The sequence below is a fragment of the Somniosus microcephalus genome, chromosome 3, assembly GCF_052327205.1.
Source record: "Somniosus microcephalus isolate GS21.2 chromosome 3, FLI_Smic_1.0, whole genome shotgun sequence".
NCBI classification, from domain to species: domain Eukaryota; kingdom Metazoa; phylum Chordata; class Chondrichthyes; order Squaliformes; family Somniosidae; genus Somniosus; species Somniosus microcephalus.
In genome coordinates, this window is record NC_140989.1 from 8,404,779 (window position 1) to 8,423,555 (window position 18,777).

Here is an 18,777-nt window from a genome sequence, read left to right on the forward strand (position 1 = left end):
TCAGTACTGCCCCTCCATCAGTGTGGCGCTCCCTCAGTACTGCCCCTCCGACAGTGTGGCCCTCCCTCAGTATTGCCCCTCCGTCAGTGCGGCGCTCCCTCAGTACTGCCCCTCCGTCAGTGCGGCGCTCCCTCAGTACTGCCCCTCCGACAGTGCAGCTCTCCGTCAGTACTGCCCCTCCGACAGTGCGGCGCTCCCTCAGTACCGCCCCCTCTGACAGTGCAGCGCTCCCTCAGTACTGCCCCTCTGACAGTGCAGCGCTCCCTGAGTACTGCCCCTCCGACAGTGCGGCGCTCCCTCAGTACCGCCCCCTCCGACAGTGCAGCGCTCCCTCAGTACTGCCCCTCCGACAGTGCAGCTCTCCGTCAGTACCGCCCCCTCCGACAGTGCGGCGCTCCCTCAGTACCTCCCCCTCTGACAGTGCAGCGCTCCCTCAGTACTGCCCCTCTGACAGTGCAGCGCTCCCTGAGTACTGCCCCTCCGACAGTGCGGCGCTCCCTCAGTGCTGCACTGGGAGTGTTAGCCTGGATTATGGGCTCAAGGCCTAGAAATTCAGTAAGACGCTGCCAGCTTTGCGGCCAGTTACCGCCCAAAGAGGGCTTCTGCGCCAATAGAGGAGTTTGCGCTGATATTCAGCGCAGCGGTAATGGCGGCGGTAGCCGTTAGCGCTGCGCCGGCACCGATGATGTCATCGGTGTGCGCAGTGCCCCGGTTCCGCCCCGATACCGGCCCGACCCCCATATTTAGTTGCGGCCGCCTCTTCCGCAGCGGCCGCAAACAGCGATCAGGAAACGGGGCCGTCCTGTAGCCTTAGTGGGGCGCTTTAAGGTGGAGGTGCGGCCGGCCGCTTTTTCGGCGGCCGCCTGCCCGCACCTCCTTCCCCGGCCTCCTCCACCCTCCCCCCCGCGGCATTGCCGGCTGCTTTCCGCAAACCCGGCACTTCTCCGTGGTGCCGGGCTCATTTGCCGGCACTATCCAGCGGCGATCTCCCCGTTGCAGGCACCTCCCCCTTAAGAGAAGGAGGAGGCCTGCAGTACCGCAGCCTGCCGCTCCGCAGCGGGTGGCGCAGCGGCGCCTAGAGCACTGAAATTCAGTTTCAGCGCCCCAAGCGGGGGCGGGCACACCCTGGAATAGCGCCCGGTTCCGACTTGGGGCGCAAAAACTGAATATCTGACGCGCGCAACTGGCTCCGCGCTCAGCGCTAACTTTTGGGCGCACGCCAGCTGGCGGGCCCAAAGTGAATTTCTAGGCCCAAGTCTCTGGACTGGGACTTAAACCCAAGAGTTTCTGACTCAATGGGCAGAGTGAGCAAGGCGGGTGTGGCTTCACAGTTTTGCCGTATGAAAGTGTGTGTGCTGACTGTGCAGTGGTGATGCCTAGACACAAGATGGGGCTGTGGAACAACTAAGATGCCAGATTTGGAACTTAGTCGAGGCAAGAGAAGGCAGTTCAGTGGGTCGATGAAACAAAGAAAGGCAAGAAAGGATGGGAAAGATAGACCCAGGAGATGTTTGCTGTCCCCGAGTGTGACCCTCTAGAGCCTCCCACTAATAGGAGCAGTATTCAGGACGCTGCTCTCCACGCCTCCCACACTTATCTCGAAGTGAGTGAAGAGATAGCAGTAATTTCATTCAAAGCCTGCCTCACTCTCGCAGATTGGGTGACCGCTTTGCGGAACACCTCCTTTCAGTCCGTAAGGGTGACCCCGAGCTTCCGGTCGCCTGTTATTTCAATTCACCGCCCCATTCCCACTCAGACCTCACTGTACTCGGGCTTTTGCATTGTTCCTCGGAAGCTCAGTGTAAGTTCGAGGAACAGCACCTCATCTTCTGATTAGGCACTTTACAGCCTTCCGGACTCAATATCGAGTTCAACAATTTCAGATCAGAATCTCGGCCCCCATTACATTTTTACTTATTTTTTATCCACACCTTTGTTTTGGCCCTTTTTCCCCCCCATTTCTCTCTCCCACATGGCAGCTGTCTCCCATTCTGCCAGAGCATTTCACACCTAATCTAGAGCCGTCTTTTGTCTCTTTACTAGTCCTATCACCATCTCGTCTCGTTTTGAATACCTCTTAATGTCTCTTCACTTCTCTTTTGTTCTCTCCCATCCCCCAAACTGGCCTTTTAATCTGTTTCATTTCCTGTGCTTTTTCAGTCCTGACGAAGGGTTTCGACCTGAAACGTTGACTCTATTTCTCTCTCCACGGATGCTGCCTGGCCTGCTGAATTTTTCCAGCATCTTCTGTTGTTATTTCAGATTTCCAGCATCCGCAGTATTTTGCCATTGAACCTGCCTCACTTTCCTTGCGCAAAGGTATCGCCTCAGGTGGGGATGGATACTGTCTGCTGGAGTGCAACCTTGATTCCAGCATCTATTAAATATCCGTGCTGGGAGTTTACTCCTGGATTCTCCGGAACGGCTGCTGTAACTTCAATGGAAGATCAGCGGGAACGCCGGCTACCTACCGATACATGGCTTGCGCCAAACTTCGGCCAGTTGATTGGGAGAAACCACGAGGAAATTCATATTGCTGCCATTGAGGGAAAACACCGTTCAATTTTTGATTCCAGAATTTTCATTTGAATAGCAGTAAGAGAGAGGGAGAGAGGGAGAAAGGGGCAGATAAAGAGAGAGAGAGAGAAAGAAAGAGAAGGGGAGAGAGAAGGTGGATAGAAAGCGAAAGAGACAGCGAGAAGGGAAAGAAAGGGGGGAAGAGATGTTGCAGAGAGAATGAGATAGAAAAAGGGAGAGGTAGTGGGAGAGGGAGAGGGAAGCATTCCTGAATTCACGTAACTCAGATAATGAAGCTGGGTTTCAGTTCCAGGGCAATGTTCCAACATCATGCACGTCCTTCAGTCAGACAGCTCATGTTGGGTCTGAGGGGCTGCTTGGGCAGGGATTGGGTATTTCATCTTGCACATGAGAAGTTTGTCCGACTCAATTGATTCACCACATCGATTGACTAGCCACCGATCGATGTCTGTCCCCATCCTCGGCTCGGGACAGTGACGGCAAAGGGGGTGAAATTGGTGTTGGGCGGTAGCGCAGAAAGGGCGGCGGCGAATCAGCGGTCTCATTCACATCCTGCTACAATTTCTTTTCCAAATGCACGAGACAAATTTCACCCCCAAATTGTTTATCTTTTAAAACAGAAAATCACATTCCATCTCCCCGAGTAAGCTTGCTGAATAAATGGTCTGATACTGGGCCACAGAGAGCAGGAAAATCCCTGCTTCCTACCCCGGCCTGTGGTCAGTTAGACAGTCTCGGGCCAGGCAGCAACAGGAAGTGGAATAATCCAGCAACGCTCTGTCACTGACCCCTAAAGGAAGGGGCCATCAGTCTACAGAACAGGTAAAGACAGCGCTGGCCTCGCCTGTGATGGTCCATGCAGTGGAATAGGCTGACGGCACTCATTGTTCAGGCTCGAGTGTGAAGAATGGAGATGTAGGCGAGGTACTGAAGATCACCTTTACCTTTGGGACAATGGCCAGCATCAGTAAGTGCCATGAGCAGAGATGAGAGAAGTGAGGTCGGGAGTTTTATTTTTTTTAATGCGGTCCGTATTTATCAAAAATTTTTAAATGCTGTCATTTGCTGCCCACAGAAAGATGGTGTTATTTCCACAGTGGGACAGGATAAGCAGAACGTACAGTTCAACATGCGCAATATTCAAGATTCACTTACACCCAATTCACATTTGAAATGTTCTTCTTCAAAGTTGGTGACGGTGTGAAGGATTTCAAAAAACTTGCTGATACATTCCTCATCTTTCAGATTACCAAACTGGAGGAAGGTCTGCTGGATGAGCTTACGCAAGTGCTTCGGCTGTGAAGAGGAGGAAGGAGAAAGGTCAGATGCCTGCTGATTGCTGCACTAAGTAACCTGCAATCTCTTGACATTCTAACTAGATATTAAAACTCTGAAAACATTGACAGCTAATTTGTAATATTAAATATATGAAAAACAATATTTTCACGTGTATTGTTCCCCTATTTTTCTATGTCAGTCTTGGCTCAGTGATATCACTCTCGCCTCCGTACTGCAGGAGGGCCGCACTGTCGGAGGGCCGCACTGTCGGAGGGCCGCACTGCAGGAGGGCCGCACTGTCGGAGGGCCGCACTGTCGGAGGGCCGCACTGCAGGAGGGCCGCACTGTCGGAGGGCCGCACTGTCGGAGGGCCGCACTGCAGGAGGGCCGCACTGTCGGAGGGCCGCACTGTCGGAGGGGCGCACTGTCGGAGGGCCGCACTGTCGGAGGGCCGCACTGTCGGAGGGCCGCACTGTCGGAGGGCCGCACTGCAGGAGGGCCGCACTGCAGGAGGGCCGCACTGTCGGAGGGCTGTACTGCAGGAGGGCCGCACTGTCGGAGGGGCGCACTGTCGGAGGGCCGCACTGTAGGAGGGCCGCACTGTCGGAGGGCCGCACTGTCGGAGGGCCGCACTGTCGGAGGGCTGTACTGCAGGAGGGCCGCACTGTCGGAGGGGCGCACTGTCGGAGGGCCGTACTGCAGGAGGGCCGTACTGCAGGAGGGCCGCACTGTCGGAGGGCCGCACTGTCGGAGGGCCGCACTGTCGGAGGGGCTGTTTTTTAGATGAGATGTTAAACCGAGGCTCCGTCTGCCCTCTCAGGTGGACATAAAAGATTCCGTGAAGAGGCGCAGAGAGTTGTCCCTGGTGTCCCGGACAATATTTATCCCTAAACCAACATCACTAAAAACAGATTATCTGGACATTTATATCATTGCTGTTTGTGGGAGCTTGCTGTGCGCAAATTCACTGCTGTGTTTTCCTACATTACAACAGTGACTACACTTCAAAAGTACTTCATTGGCTGTGAAGCGCTTTGGGACATCCTGAGGTTGTGAAAGACGAGTCTTTCTTCATTGTCACACATTGGCCCAGAAATTCGGGTCTCCAAGGGTGCGTACACACGGGGTACTCACCCGTAAGCCCAATGGAAGTGTCGGTTTCATGCATGCACTGCGCATGCGCGGGAAACCGGCACTTCTGTTCCCCTGAAAGAAGGGGTTAAGAGGTGGAACGCATGCGCAGGAGAGGCAGCGCGTGTGCATCGAACTTACTTTATTTCCCAGGTTTTCCCGGGAGGGTAAGTCTCCATAAGAACATAAGAACATAAGAAGTAGGAGCAGGAGTAGGCCATACAGCCCCTCGGGCCTGCTCCGCCATTCAATAGGATCATGGCTGATCCGAACCTAGACTCACATCCACTTCCCTGCCCTCTCCCCGTAACCCCTAATTCCCTTATCAACTAGGAAACTGTCTATCTCCGTTTTAAATGTATTTAATGTCGCAGCTTTCACAGCTCTCGAGGTAGCAAATTCCATAGATTTACTACCCTCTGAGTGAAGAAGTTTCTCCTCATCTCAGTTTTGAAAGTTAGACATTTAAAAAGCAGTCGCAAGGCCTGCTTTTTACAAGGTAAGTGGTGAATTAATTAAAATTAAAACATTTTTTCCACAGGTTTATTATTTTTAAATACTTTAAAGAAAGGTAAGTTTATCTTTAGCCCCGTTAGAAAATAAAATTAATTTTTTCAAAAATTTAAATTATTGTTTAAAATAGTTATTTCATGTAATTTATAGTTATTTTAAAAATGTGATTTAAAAAAATTTATTTGAAGATTTAGTGATGTTTTGGGGCTTATAGTATTTATAGGTTTAACGGGTCTTCCTGTCAAACTTATGAATGAAGTATTCCCTGCTCCGATTGGCTCTCCATGGCCCACATGATCCCAGGGGACGCATCGAACTAACTGCGCCCCTGGGATACGCAAGCACTGCGCGCCGGCAGTTGGAGGAGGCCCAGGATTGGAATCCCGCGCAGGCCCACAGCTCAACGGCCGGCGCGGCAGGTAAGTGCAGGTCGGGGGCTTGCACCCACGGGAAGCCCCCGACCCGAATTTCTGGGCCATTCTTCCACCTCTTTCCCTTGTCTTGGATTAATCAAAGCCAAATTTTAGCAGCTGAGGCCTTCCTCCTGCGTATTCCTTTGGTTCCTCAGTTGATGAAGTTTCATTCGAAGTTTTCAGATGACCCATCAAGTCTCATTTGCTTGCTGGGGTCGGTTAGATCCGAATAAGCACTCATACTGGTGTGGTAATAAGTAGCTGCTTTTACATCCAGACTCTCTAGAGTAACAAGAGAGTGTCCCTGGAGAGGGAGCAGGCGGTGCCCGCCGGCACGCTGGGGGCTTTCCGCGATCAGTGGGGGCAGGGCGACTGGACAGCAGAGTGAATACAGGGAACAGAATTCAAATGTAATACTTTTCTTTCCCCATTAGTTTTATTATCATTTGGAACTTATTGTTTGTGCCCCTTTATAAAGGGGACACTTACAGTTTAAGTGATTGCAATTGATGATTGGTAGCCAAAGAGAGTCGAGTTAGCTGTCGGTGTGTTTGAAGGTTGCTGTTGCTGCTGGTTGAGCTGATAGAGTGGCTCAGTGGGCAGCACTCTCTAGGTGGGAGGGGCTAGGAGTGAGCCAGGTGTGACTGGTTGCCTAATTGCAGCTGGGTGTTGGAGGAAGTTTTGTAAAAAGTTGGTGGAGGGTTTTGGGGTTTTGTTTTCAGGTTTTAGGGCCTTTTTGGCCCACAAAAAACAGCCAGATGGCTGCTGTGGGGTCCAGAGTGCCGGGCCCCTCAGAGGACAATATTCCCAAGAGGAATTTTATTAGGGAAGAAACTGTGGCGGGAAGGGGAAAAAAGAGGCCCAAAGATTTGGGCTGGGACCTCAGGAGGTTTGGTAAAGAAAATACGGTGGTGGTGAAATGTGAAGATAAGAAGATTCGAGCCTGGGATATAATCCAGGCGGTTTATGATGACTGTAGTGAGCGAAGCTGTTTTGCCTGCCGACCAAAACCAAATGTGGGATTTGAGGTGACGGTCAGTGGCCGTGAGGAGGTGGAAAAGCTGCTGCTCAGTCTGAAAGTTGGGGAGAAATTCTTGGAGGTGACTCTGCTATATTCAGAGGAGGTGGTGGTTTCATTTTTGAACTTGCCTGTGTACATCGAGGACGAAGTGCTGAGCAAAAAGTTGGAGTCGTGGGATATTAAAATCTGTTCCGAAATAAAGAGGAGGTACTATCCGGGAACACGGGTAGCAGACCGAACCCGGTATGTAAAGGTGTGGTTCCCAGAGGGGGTGAGGTCTTTGCCGTACAGTATGAAGTTCAAGACACTGGAAGGAGTACAATACTTTCGTGTGCTGCACGATAACCAAGTAAAGGTGTGTTACTATTGTCTGGGACATGACCATCTCGTGAGAAACTGTCCTGATTTGTATTGTTACAATTGCGGTGAGTCGGGACATATCGCGCGGAGCTGCAAGGCGGAGAGCTGTTGTCGACGTGGTCGAAGGGGGCGGCACAGTGGGAGAAACTGCGATAGCAGGAAGGCTCTCTATGGGAGATGAAGTATCTGACGGGGAGCAGGATTATGTATCTGACGGGGAGCAGGCACAGGGGGTTGCAGAAGAGCTTGAGTGTGAGGAATTAGAGGGGGACAGAGACATGGAAGTCGGGGATGGGGTGGCATCATGTGGAAAGGGAAAGGTTAGTGAGGGGCAGAAGGAGGGAGAAAGGGCAGCTCCTGGGCCCAAAGTTAAGGCAAGGAAGAGGCTGAAACAGCAGGGAGGGGTCAAACAGGAGGGGAAAAAGAGCCGGAGGCTGCAGGAAAAAGCAACAGCTGGCCGAAAAGTTGAGAAGGAGCATGAGAGGAGGGAAGAGCCAGAGATTAAATGATGGGGAGATTATTGGGCATACTTCCCTTATTTGGAGCCATGATTACATTGGTCTCGATCAATGTGAATGGACTGAGGGGTGAGAAGAAATTGCAGCAGTTGTTGCAGGGTTTTAAAGGCACGGACTTGTTGTGTCTGCAAGAATGCAAGAAACCTTTTGGGATGAGGATATTCTAGAAAGAGTTCAGAAGGTTTGGAAGGGAGAGGTGTTTGCAAGTTGTGCAAACAATAACCGTAGAGGGGTGGCTGTTTTGGTGAGTCCGTCCATAGAAGAGAACGTTGCCTTGGTGGACAAGGACACTGAGGGTAGATTTTTACGGCTAAGGGTAAAATTGGAGGGATTTAATTGCGATCTCTTTAATATCTGTGCACCGAACGACCATTGCAAGCGTCGTGAGTTTTTTCGGGGGTTATTCACTGAAGTGGCAGAGGTGGAAAACCCTTGTATAGTGGGGGATTTTAATGTATTTTTATCTTGGATGGACATTTCAGCCCAGATGACCTTTAAAGAGGATAACTCCAGAGGGATGATTATAAAAATGATGGCAAATTTAAATTTGAGAGACTTATGGAGGGACCGGAACCCCATAAAAGGGAGTTCTCCAGAGCAGGTTGGGTGGGTGATGTTTTAAAACAGAGCCGAATAGATTTTGTGTTAATGCGGGAAGGGTTAAGTTCGGAGGTGATGGAGATTTATTATAAAAAAGTATTTTTTAGTGATCACTCGGCTTTGGTTCTTAGGATTAGGAACAGCAGAGTTAAGATCGGTTCAGGGGTGTGGATTTTAAACAATCAATACCTGAAGGAAAGTGCTTATAAAGAAGGGATTAAAAATATAATAAAGAATGCTCAGAAGGAACTTTTGTTCTTGAAAGAAAGAAGAGTTTGGTGGGACAATTTCAAATATGAGGTAAAAGTCTTTTCGGTACGTTATGGGAAAAAGAGGGTGGCAGCTAACCGGCATCGAGAAGAGAATATAAACAAAAGGTTTACGGATGTCTGTAAAGCAGTTGACGGAGGGGATAAGGGAGCTGAGACTAAGTTCCGGGTGCTAAAGGAAGAGTGGGAATTATTGCAAGCTGAAAAATGCAAGGGGGCCATTCTCCGTGCAAAGGCTAGAGATGCATTGGAGGGCGAAAGATGCACTAGATATTTTCTTGAGCAAGAGAAGCTGCGACAGAGATTATCGTTAATTGAGGAGTTGAAGGTTGGGGAGAAGATCATTCATGAAAGTGAGGAGATTTTGGAGGCAGCTAGTAGCTTTTATCAAGAGCTATATACAAAAGAAGACATTTCCAATTTGGAGATGGAGAAGGTTACTGCTTTTATTGAAAAGGGTTTAAAGGAGAATGAGAGAAGCATGTGTGATAAAGAAGTAGGATTAGCGGAAATAAAAATAGCAATAAGTGGAATGAAGGGGGTGGGGGGGGAAGCCCAGGGTCCAATGGACTAAGTGCAGAATTTTATAAGGAATTTTTCGAGATTTTAAGTCCATTGCTCTTAGAAGTTTTTAAGGAAATTAAAATTGAGGGAAGCCTGGCCCCATCTATGAGGAGAGGTATCATAAACTTAGCTTATAAAAATAAAGGGGATAGATGGGATCTGAAGAATTGGAGGCCCATCACACTATTAAATGTGGATTATAAGATCTTGGCGAGGGTTATGGCAAATCGTTTGAAGGAGGTGTTACCGGAGATAGTTTGGCCCTCTCAGTCCTATGGAGTCATAGGCCAGGACATCGCAGACTCTGTGGTCTCAATCCGAGATGCGATAGAACTCATGGAAGAGAGTGGGAGGGAGGCTTATGTATTAAAGATAGATCAAGAGAAAGCCTTTGATAGGGTCTCTCATGAGTTTTTATTGAAGGTTTTGGAAGCATTTGGTTTCAAGGAAAATTTCATTCAGTGGATAAGGATTTTTTATTCAAACATATTTAGCTGTGTTAAATGTAATGGTTTTTCATCCAAGTATTTTCTGATACAGAGATCAGTGAGACAGGGTTGTCCCCTGTTCCCATTGCTGTACACATTGGTAGCAGAACCATTAGGTTACATGATGCGAAAGAAACAAGGTGTAGTTGGGATTGTGGTACCCAGTTCCGGGCTGGTGTCGGTGATACACCAATATGCAGATGACACAACCTTAACATTGAGAAATGGGGAGTCAGTGAGGAAAGCTATGGAGGTAGTGGAGGAATATTGTAGAGCTTCAGGTGCCAGAGTGAATTATAGTAAGTCCCAATGCCTGGTTGCAGGGAGGGGTAGGGGGGAATGGTTGGGGGAATGTCCCTTTAAGGTGGTGGAGGTTTTGGAAGTTCTGGGGGTGCATATGGGGTGCAAGAAAGACGGAAGAAGTGGATCGATTAAATTGGGAACCGAAGGTTATGAAAATTTAAAAGATTTTGGGAAGATGGGAAAGAAGGTGGTTGAAAGTGCAAGGAAGAGCGACAGTGGTGTCTGCTCTCCTGCTATCTAAGCTATGGTACTTATTGACGGTGGAGGATATTCCTGAGTGGGCAGAAAAGTCCATCCGAGAGGCTTGTGTGAGGTTTTTATGGGAAGGGAAACCAGCCTTGGTGGTTTACAATACCATCATTGGACGGAGAAAACAGGGAGGACTCAACTTCCCAGATATTGATTTGAAGAAAAAATCCTTTAGAATCAAATGGGTGAAGAGATTTCTTCAGAAGTCAAATTCAAGTTTTTGGAAGAGTTGTTTTGAGCATTTTTTAAAACAAAGTGGGATAGGAGGGCAGGGGATATTGTATATGGAATACAATAATATGTTTTTGAAATCGATTAAGCTTCTCCCTAGGTTTTATAAGGGGGTTGTAGAGACTTGGGCTCAATTTTTAAAAAGTGTGCAGTTTATGCCCAAGGGGGCTGAGGAATTTTTAGAACAGCCCTTATTTTTGAACAGGTGGGTCAACATCGAAGGAGAGGTTTTATTTAATCAAGCTTTTATAAAAGCTGGGATTATATCGGTGAAAGATGTATTATACGAGGTGATTCCAGGTTGGTTGCCGGAAGGGATAGTGAGGGACATGGTGTGGGAGGAGGATCAGGAGGTAGAAGGAAAAGCAATAGGAATCATGTATGAGAAGATTGTGAGGGCAATGCCACAGGATTGGATGGAAGAAATAAATGCGGAAATCTCCAAAGGAAGTAAAATGCGTCCTGCTTTTCCAAGCTTTGTACTGGAGAAAGGGGGAGAGTTGGTCCAATTTGACAACTGTAATACTCGAGATTTCTATGAGGTATTCAGAGAATGGAGATTCAAGACACCTGCTGGTCAGGAGTTTTGGCAGAGTATATACCCACAGCTGGACTTCAACAGGATTTGGAAGGGAGTGTGGGCAAATTTTAAATGCCCAGAATGGATTGAACTGGATTTCAAATTGGCTCATAACCGGATTTTTACCATGACGGTCTTGTGCAAGATTGGACGAGTGGAGGCGGCAACTTGCCCAATGTGTAGGACACAGGATGAGACTCTGTCCCATTTACTGGTGTTATGTCCGCAGTTGAATGACTTTAAGTACTATGTTCGACAGTTGTGTGAAGCTTTTTTGCTGGGTGGGGACCGAACAGCAAGAATGGGAATCCCGTGGGACTCAATTTTGAGATGGGGATTGCAGGAGAGTCTGCCCGAGTCTAGCGGAGCGGCAATTAATTTAATGTTCAGTTTGGCTAGATTCGTGATTGTGCAAAGAAGGAATGCTCTGTTTTTTAAGGGGAGGAGAATCAATCTAAAAGAGTATTTTAAATATAAGCTAAAAGACCATTATAAGGCTCTGTGGATGTTTTATTCAGAAAGGAATTTAAGGACAGTATTTTACAACCAATTTTTAAAGTACAATCAATTAATATATGTTACAGGTGACAAATTAAACTTCAGGTTTTGATGTTAAAATGTGGTGGCGGAATGGCTGTGCAGGGCGGTGGAATTGATTTGTATCATACAATGTAATGATCACGATGTTGTAAATGTTCTTAATGTTCAATAAAGTATAATTAAATAAAAAAATAAAAAAAAGTGGGCAGCACCCTCGCCTCTGAGTCCGAAGGTCGTGGGTTCAAGTCCCACTCCGGAGACCTGAGCCCATAATCCAGGCTGACACTCCCAGTGCAGTGCTGAGGGAGTGCTGCACTGTTGGAGGTGCCGTCTGTCGGATGAGATGTTAAACTGAGACCCCATCTGCTCTCTCAGGTGCACATAAAAGATCCCATGGCACTATTTTGAAGAGGAGCAGGGGAGTTCTCCCCGGTGTCCTGGCCAATATTTATCCCTCAATCAACATTACTAAAAACACAATATCTGGTCATTATCACATTGTTGTTTGTGGGAGCTTGCTGTGCACAAATTCACTGCTGCATTTCCCTACATTACAACAGTGACTGCACTTCAAAAGTACTTCATTGTAAAGCGTTTTGGGACATAGAGTCATAGGGCAGGATTTTCATTGGGCCGTGGAGTCGGGATTGGAGCCACGCAGGGGTTAAAATCCCGAAATCAGGGTTCCCGAGCCCATCCCGCACCCAAACCCGCCTCCATGCCAGTTTCAAAGGAGGCAGGTACCCGCCCCGCACTGGGACCCGCCTACCTGAGGCGGGAAACGGATTAGTGCCAATTAACTGCCTGTTAACAGGTAGTCAACAGGCAGTTTTTAGCCTAATCCCTATTTTTAAGGTTGAAGTGTGGGATTCCCGACAGCTCCAAACCACGCCAAGTTGGAGGAGTCGGGCCGTCGGGTTGAAGGACTTGGAGGGGTCGAGATGTCGGTGTTCAGGTGAGTGATGTGTGCATGAGTGCAAAGGTAAGTGTGTTTGGTGTGTCTAAAGTGATTAAAGAATTTTAAATAACCTTTTCTTACCTTTTCAGCCTTCCTTCCTTTAGGTCTCGGGAGTCCCTCATCTCACCGGCACAGAAAGCAGAATGGCTGCGAACTGTCAAAAGTGACAGCCTGCAGCTTTCTGTGCAGGAGAGATTTCTAACTGAGTCTGTGGAGAAGGACTCAGGTTAGAAGTAAGACTGTCAGTGTTTGACAGCTTCAAACACTGATATTTCATCTGTCAAAACCTCTTGACAGATGAAATTTCAGTCTGTGACGTCACCTGTTGCCGGGTGGCCCTTAGTTGGCCTGCTGAGCCCGCTCAGCAGGCTCAACAAGGTCAATCAAGTTAAAATCGCGTGGATTGGCCGCATCTCGATGGAGGCGGGACTACAACCCCGAAAGTTGTAGTTCCGCCTCCAACCCGACTCCTGAATGAAAATCCTGCCCATAGAGTTATACAGCAGAGAAAGAGGCCCTTCGTCCCATCGTGTCTGCGCCGGCCATCAAGCCCTGTCTATTCTAATCCCATTTTTCAGCACTTGGTCCGTAGCCTTGTATGCTATGGCATTTCCAGTGCTCATCTAAATGCTTCTTGAATGTTGTGAGGGTTCCTGCCTCTACCACCCTTTCAGGCAGTGAGTTCCAGATTCCAACCACCCTCTGGGTGAAAAAGTTTTTCCTCAAATCCCCTCTAAACCTCCTGCCCCTTACCTTGAAACTATGCCCCCCTGGTTATTGACCCCTCTACTAAGGGGAAAAGTTCCTTTCTATCTACCCTATCTATACCCCTCATAATTTTGTACACCTCAATCAGGTCCCCCATAAGCCTTCTCTGCTCTAAGGAAAACAACCCCAGTCTGTCCAGTCTCTCTTCATAGCTGAAGCGCTCCAGCCCAGGTAACATCCTGGTGAATCTCCTCTGCACCCTCTCCAATGCAATCACATCCTTCCTATAGTGTGGTGACCAGAACTGCACACAGTATTCCAGCTGTGGCCTAACTAGCGTCCTGAGGTTGTGAAAGGTGCTATATAAATGCAAGTCTTTCTTTGATAAGAGCTGTGGAGTTGGAGAGGAGGAGAGACAACAGTAGCAAAGTTTGTTTGCTCTCCATATCGGAGGAGGAGGGCGAGGGAAGGGGAGGAAGTGAAGCGGCAACATCTACCTGGAGGGAAAGGAAAGCAAGGGAGAGTTCAAAGCATTAGCTCCAGGGGAGCGGCGACATCTGCAGGAGGGGGAAGCAGAGGTGGGTGCCCGCGCACTTCATTCTGTCTGACCTTCCTTCACTCAGCCTTTACTTAAAGACCGAAGAAGAGGTTGAAGAATGGTGGGGGAGGAAAGAAAGTAGAATAACAAAAGAGAGACCATTGCTCCAATGTGCTTACTCCCATCAAGCAGCAATCTAGTCTTCAGTTAACCAGATGCGAATGCCGTACACAGCAAGAGCCTGGGATTGCTATTGCTCACTCTCACAGACTCGCCGCTTTCACCTGGCCAACGACAGCAAGAGCCCCTCTTCACGGAGCTAAATGCCATTTAGGGGGAGAAATTGGCCTCCTTTGCACCTCCCGCTAGTACCTGCGGGGTGGGGGGGCGATAATGGGGCGGTAAGGGCTCACTGGCCGGGCACGGTGATATTACCGACGGCCGCGAGCTTCCATGGCGGGTTAGCGCTGCCGCTAAAATTTACCGCCTCGATCTCTGGGACGCAGTGAAGTCTTCCGGTGCGCAGCGCCCCGTTATCGCCCCAACCAGCAGCTGCAGGAGGTGTTATCACCTCGGCCGGCCGCTTGGAGAGCACTAATTAAAGGCAGTGGTGGTCAGGTAGTACAATGAGATGGATCTCAGGGCGATTGATCAGCCCTGCGCTCTCAGAGTGCTCGGGGCTGCATTGTGTCGCCGGTGCCGTCGACGGCCATTCCCAGCCTCGGCCTTCAATGACCGCAGCATTGGCCCTGACCTTTATGGGAGGGAAAGAGCCTGTAAAACCGGCAGCGCTGCACAGGACATTGCTCAGCGCTCTGCCACTCCCGCCCCCGCTCGCTTCAGCGCTGTAAGGGAAGGGGTAGGGCCTGGTTTAGTGCTTCACTTCCCTCGCGGAGCGCTAAACTGCAAGTTGGATTCAGAATCAATTGTCTGGCGCCTGGTGATGCTTTTATGCTCCTGCAAAAGTTATCGCCCCAAACAGGGTGCTACACAATTCCTAGACGTTAGATTGCTCTCAGCCCCTGCATGGCCAAACTTTCTCAGTGAATGGACAGGTTGACAGATACCATGGACCCGTGTCTGTGTCTGTAATCCTGGTTCACTATGTCAGTCGAGCACAATGCCCAAAAGGAGCTTTACTCTGTATCGAACCCGTGCTGTACCTGCCCTGGGAGTGTTTGATGGAGACAGTGTAGAGGGAGCTTTACTCTGTATCTAACCCGGGCTGTACCTGCCCTGGGAGTGTTTGATGGGACAGTGTAGAGGGAGATTTACTCTGTATCTAACCCGTGCTGTACCTGCCCAGGGAGTGTTTGATGGGACCGTGTAGAGGGAGCTTTACACTGTATCTAACCCGCGCTGTACCTGCCCTGGGAGTGTTTGATGGGACAGGGTAGAGGGAGTTTTACTCTGTATCTAACCCGTGCTGTACCTGCCCTGGGAGTGTTTGATGGGACAGTGTAGAGGGAGCTTTACTCTGTATCTAACCCGTGCTGTACCTTCCCTGGGGGTGTTTGACAGGACATTGCAGAGGGAGCTTTACTCTGTATCTAACCCATGCTGTACCTGCCCGGGGGGTGTTTGATGGGGCAGTTTAGAGGGAGCTTTACTCTGCATCTAACCCGTGCTGTACCTGCCCTGGGGGTGTTTGATGGGACAGTGTAGAGGGAGCTTTACTCCGTATCTAACCCCGTGCTGTACCTTTCCTGGGAGTGTTTGATGGGGACGGTGTAGAGGGCGCTTTACTCTAGGCCCAGAAATTTGGCTCTCTCCGGGTGAGTACACACGGGCTAGTCACCCGTAGGCCGAATGGAAGTGCCGGTTTCTTGCATGCACTGCGCGTGCGCGGGAAACCGGCACTTCCGACCCTCTGAACGAAGAGGTTCAGAGGTCGAACGCGCGCGCAGGGCAGGCTGCGCGTGCGCTTTGAACTTAGGTTTTTTTTACAGGTTTTCCCGGGAGGGTAAGCCTCCAGGATTTACACATTTAAAAAGCAGGCGTAAGGCCTGCTTTTTGCAAGGTAAGTGGTCAATTAATTAAAATTAAAACATTTTTTCCACAGGTTTATTATTTTTAAATACTTTAAAGCAAGGTAAGTTTATTTTTAGCCCCGTTATAAGATAAAATTACTTTTTTCAAAAATTTAAATTATTGTTTAAAATAGTTATTTAATGTAATTTATAGTTTATTTAAAAAGTGTGATTTAAAAAAAAAAAATATTTGAAGGTTTACTGCTATTTTGGGCCCGTAGTATTTATAAGTTTTGACAGGTCTACCTGTCAATCTTATGAATGGGCTTTTCCCTCCTCCAATTGGCTGCCCATGGCTCACGTGATCCCAGGGGACGCATCGCACGAACTACGCCCCTGGGACACGCAAGCACTGCACGCTGGCAGCTGGGCCAGGCCCCGGAGCGGAATTCCACGGGGCCCTACAGCTCAACTGCCGGCGCGCAAGGTAAGTGCAGGTCGGGGGCTTACACCCGTGGGAAGCCCCGGCCCGAATATCTGGGCCATTGTATCTAACCCGTGCTGTATCTGCCCTGGGAGTGTTTGATGGGACAGTGTAGAGGGAGCTTTACTCTGTATCTAACCCGTGCTGTACCTGCCCTGGGAGTGTTTGATGGGACAGTGTAGAGGGAGCTTTACTCAGTATCTAACCTGTGCTGTACCTGCCCTGGGAGTGTTTGATGGGACAGTGTAGAGGGAGCTTTACTCTGTATCTAACCCGTGCTGTACCTGCCCTGGGTGTGTTTGATGGGACAGTGTAGAAGGAGCTTTACTCTGTATCTAACCCGTGCTGTACCTGCCCTGGGTGTGTTTGATGGGACAGTGTAGAGGGAGCTTTACTCTGTAAAAAACCCATGCTGTTCCTGCCCTAGGAGTGTTTGATGGGACAGTGTAGAGTGAGCTTTACTCTGTATCTAACCCCTGCTGTACCTGCCCTGGGAGTGTTTGATGGGACAGCGTAGAGGGAGCTTTACTCTGTATCTAACCCCGTGCTGTACCTGCCCTGTGAGTGTTTGATGGGACAATGTAAAGGGAGCTTTCCTCTGTATCTAAGTCGTGCTGTACCTTTCCTGGGAGTGTTTGATGGGGGACGGTGTAGAGGGCGTTTTACTCTAGGCCCAGAAATTTGGCTCTCTCCGGGTGAGTACACACGGGCTACTCACCCGTAGGCCGAATGGAAGTGCCGGTTTCTTGCATGCACTGCGCGTGCGCGGGAAACCGGCACTTCCGATCCTCTGAACGAAGTGGTTCAGAGGTCGAACACGCGCGCAGGGCAGGCTGCGCGTGCGCTTTGAACTTAGGTTTTTTTTACACGTTTTCCCGGGAGGGTAAGCCTCCAGGATTTACACATTTAAAAAGCAGGCGTAAGGCCTGCTTTTTGCAAGGTAAGTGGTCAATTAATTAAAATTAAAACATTTTTTCCACAGGTTTATTATTTTTAAATACTTTAAAGCAAGGTAAGTTTATTTTTAGCCCCGTTATAAGATAAAATTATTTTTTTCAAAAATTTAAATTATTGTTTAAAATAGTTATTTAATGTAATTTATAGTTTATTTAAAAAGTGTAATTTAAAAAAAAAATTATTTGAAGGTTTGCTGCTATTTTGGGCCCGTAGTATTTATAAGTTTTGACAGGTCAACCTGTCAATCTTATGAATGGGCTTTTCCCACCTCCGATTGGCTGCCCATGGCTCACGTGATCCCAGGGGACGCATCGCACTAACTGCGCCCCTGGGACACGCAAGCACTGCACGCTGGCAGCTGGGCCAGGCCCCGGAGCGGAATTCCACGGGGTCCTACAGCTCAACTGCTGGTGCACAAGGTAAGTGCAGGTCGGGGGCTTACACCCGCGGGAAGCCCCCGACCCGAATTTCTGGGCCATTGTATCTAACCCGTGCTGTACCTGCAATGGGAGTGTTTGATGGGACAGTGTAGAGGGAGCTTTACTCTGTATCTAACCCGTGCTGTACCTGCCCTGGGAGTGTTTGATGGGCCAGCGTAGAGGGAGCTTTACTCTGTATCTAACCCGTGCTGTACCTGCCCTGGGAGTGTTTGATGGGCCAGCGTAGAGGGAGCTTTACTCTGTATCTAACCCGTGCTGTACCTGCCCCGGGAGTGTTTGATGGGCCAGCGTAGAGGGAGCTTTACTCCGTATCTAACCCGTGCTGTACCTGCCCTGGGAGTGTTTGATGGGACAGTGTAGAGGGAGCTTTACTCTGTATCTAACCCGTGCTGTACCTGCCCTGGGAGTGTTTGATGGGCCAGCGTAGAGGGAGCTTTACTCTGTATCTAACCCGTGCTGTACCTGCCCTGGGAGTGTTTGATGGGCCAGCGTAGAGGGAGCTTTACTCTGTATCTAACCCGTGCTGTACCTGCCCCGGGAGTGTTTGATGGGCCAGCGTAGAGGGAGCTTTACTCCGTATCTAACCCGTGCTGTACCTGCCCTGGGAGTGTTTGATGGGACAGTGTAGAGGGAGCTTTACTCTGTATCTAACCCGTGCTGTACCTGCCCTGGGAGTGTTTGATGGGCCAGCGTAGAGGGAGCTTTACTCTGTATCTAACCCGTGCTGTACCTGCCCCGGGAGTGTTTGATGGGACAGTGTAGAGGGAGCTTTACTCTGTATCTAACCCGTGCTGTACCTGCCCTGGGAGTGTTTGATGGGACAGTGTAGAGGGAGCTTTACTCTGTATCTCACCCCGTACTGTACCTGCCCTGGGAGGGTTTGATGGGACATCGGAATGTGGGTACACAAGTGAAGGAAAGACACTGAAGTGTGTGGATGAATAGAGACAGGAACAAGGGGCACAGGATGGGAACAGCTCAACGCTGATGATTGGAAAAGCTTTGGGAAAGCAAGGCGTATTGTTTACCAGTGGTTAGATTTTTGGAGCTGACGAAGAATTTGAGACGTGAACATTCAGCACTACATCACCGATCAGCCAATCAAACACACACCGCACGGCGACCA

The 18,777-nt window shown here is 49.3% G+C and overlaps 1 protein-coding gene across 1 annotated transcript in view; it reads right to left on the bottom strand.

Annotated features, from left to right (window-relative positions):
• Nucleotides 1-18,777, bottom strand: part of LOC147120823 (protein-tyrosine kinase 2-beta-like) — a 389,336-nt gene that overhangs the window by 235,098 nt on the left and 135,461 nt on the right. Inside the window, exon 8 of the mRNA XM_085978989.1 lies at nt 3,694-3,834. Within this exon, the coding sequence (XP_085835115.1) occupies nt 3,694-3,834 (141 nt within the window). The remainder of the gene's footprint in view (nt 1-3,693; nt 3,835-18,777) is intronic.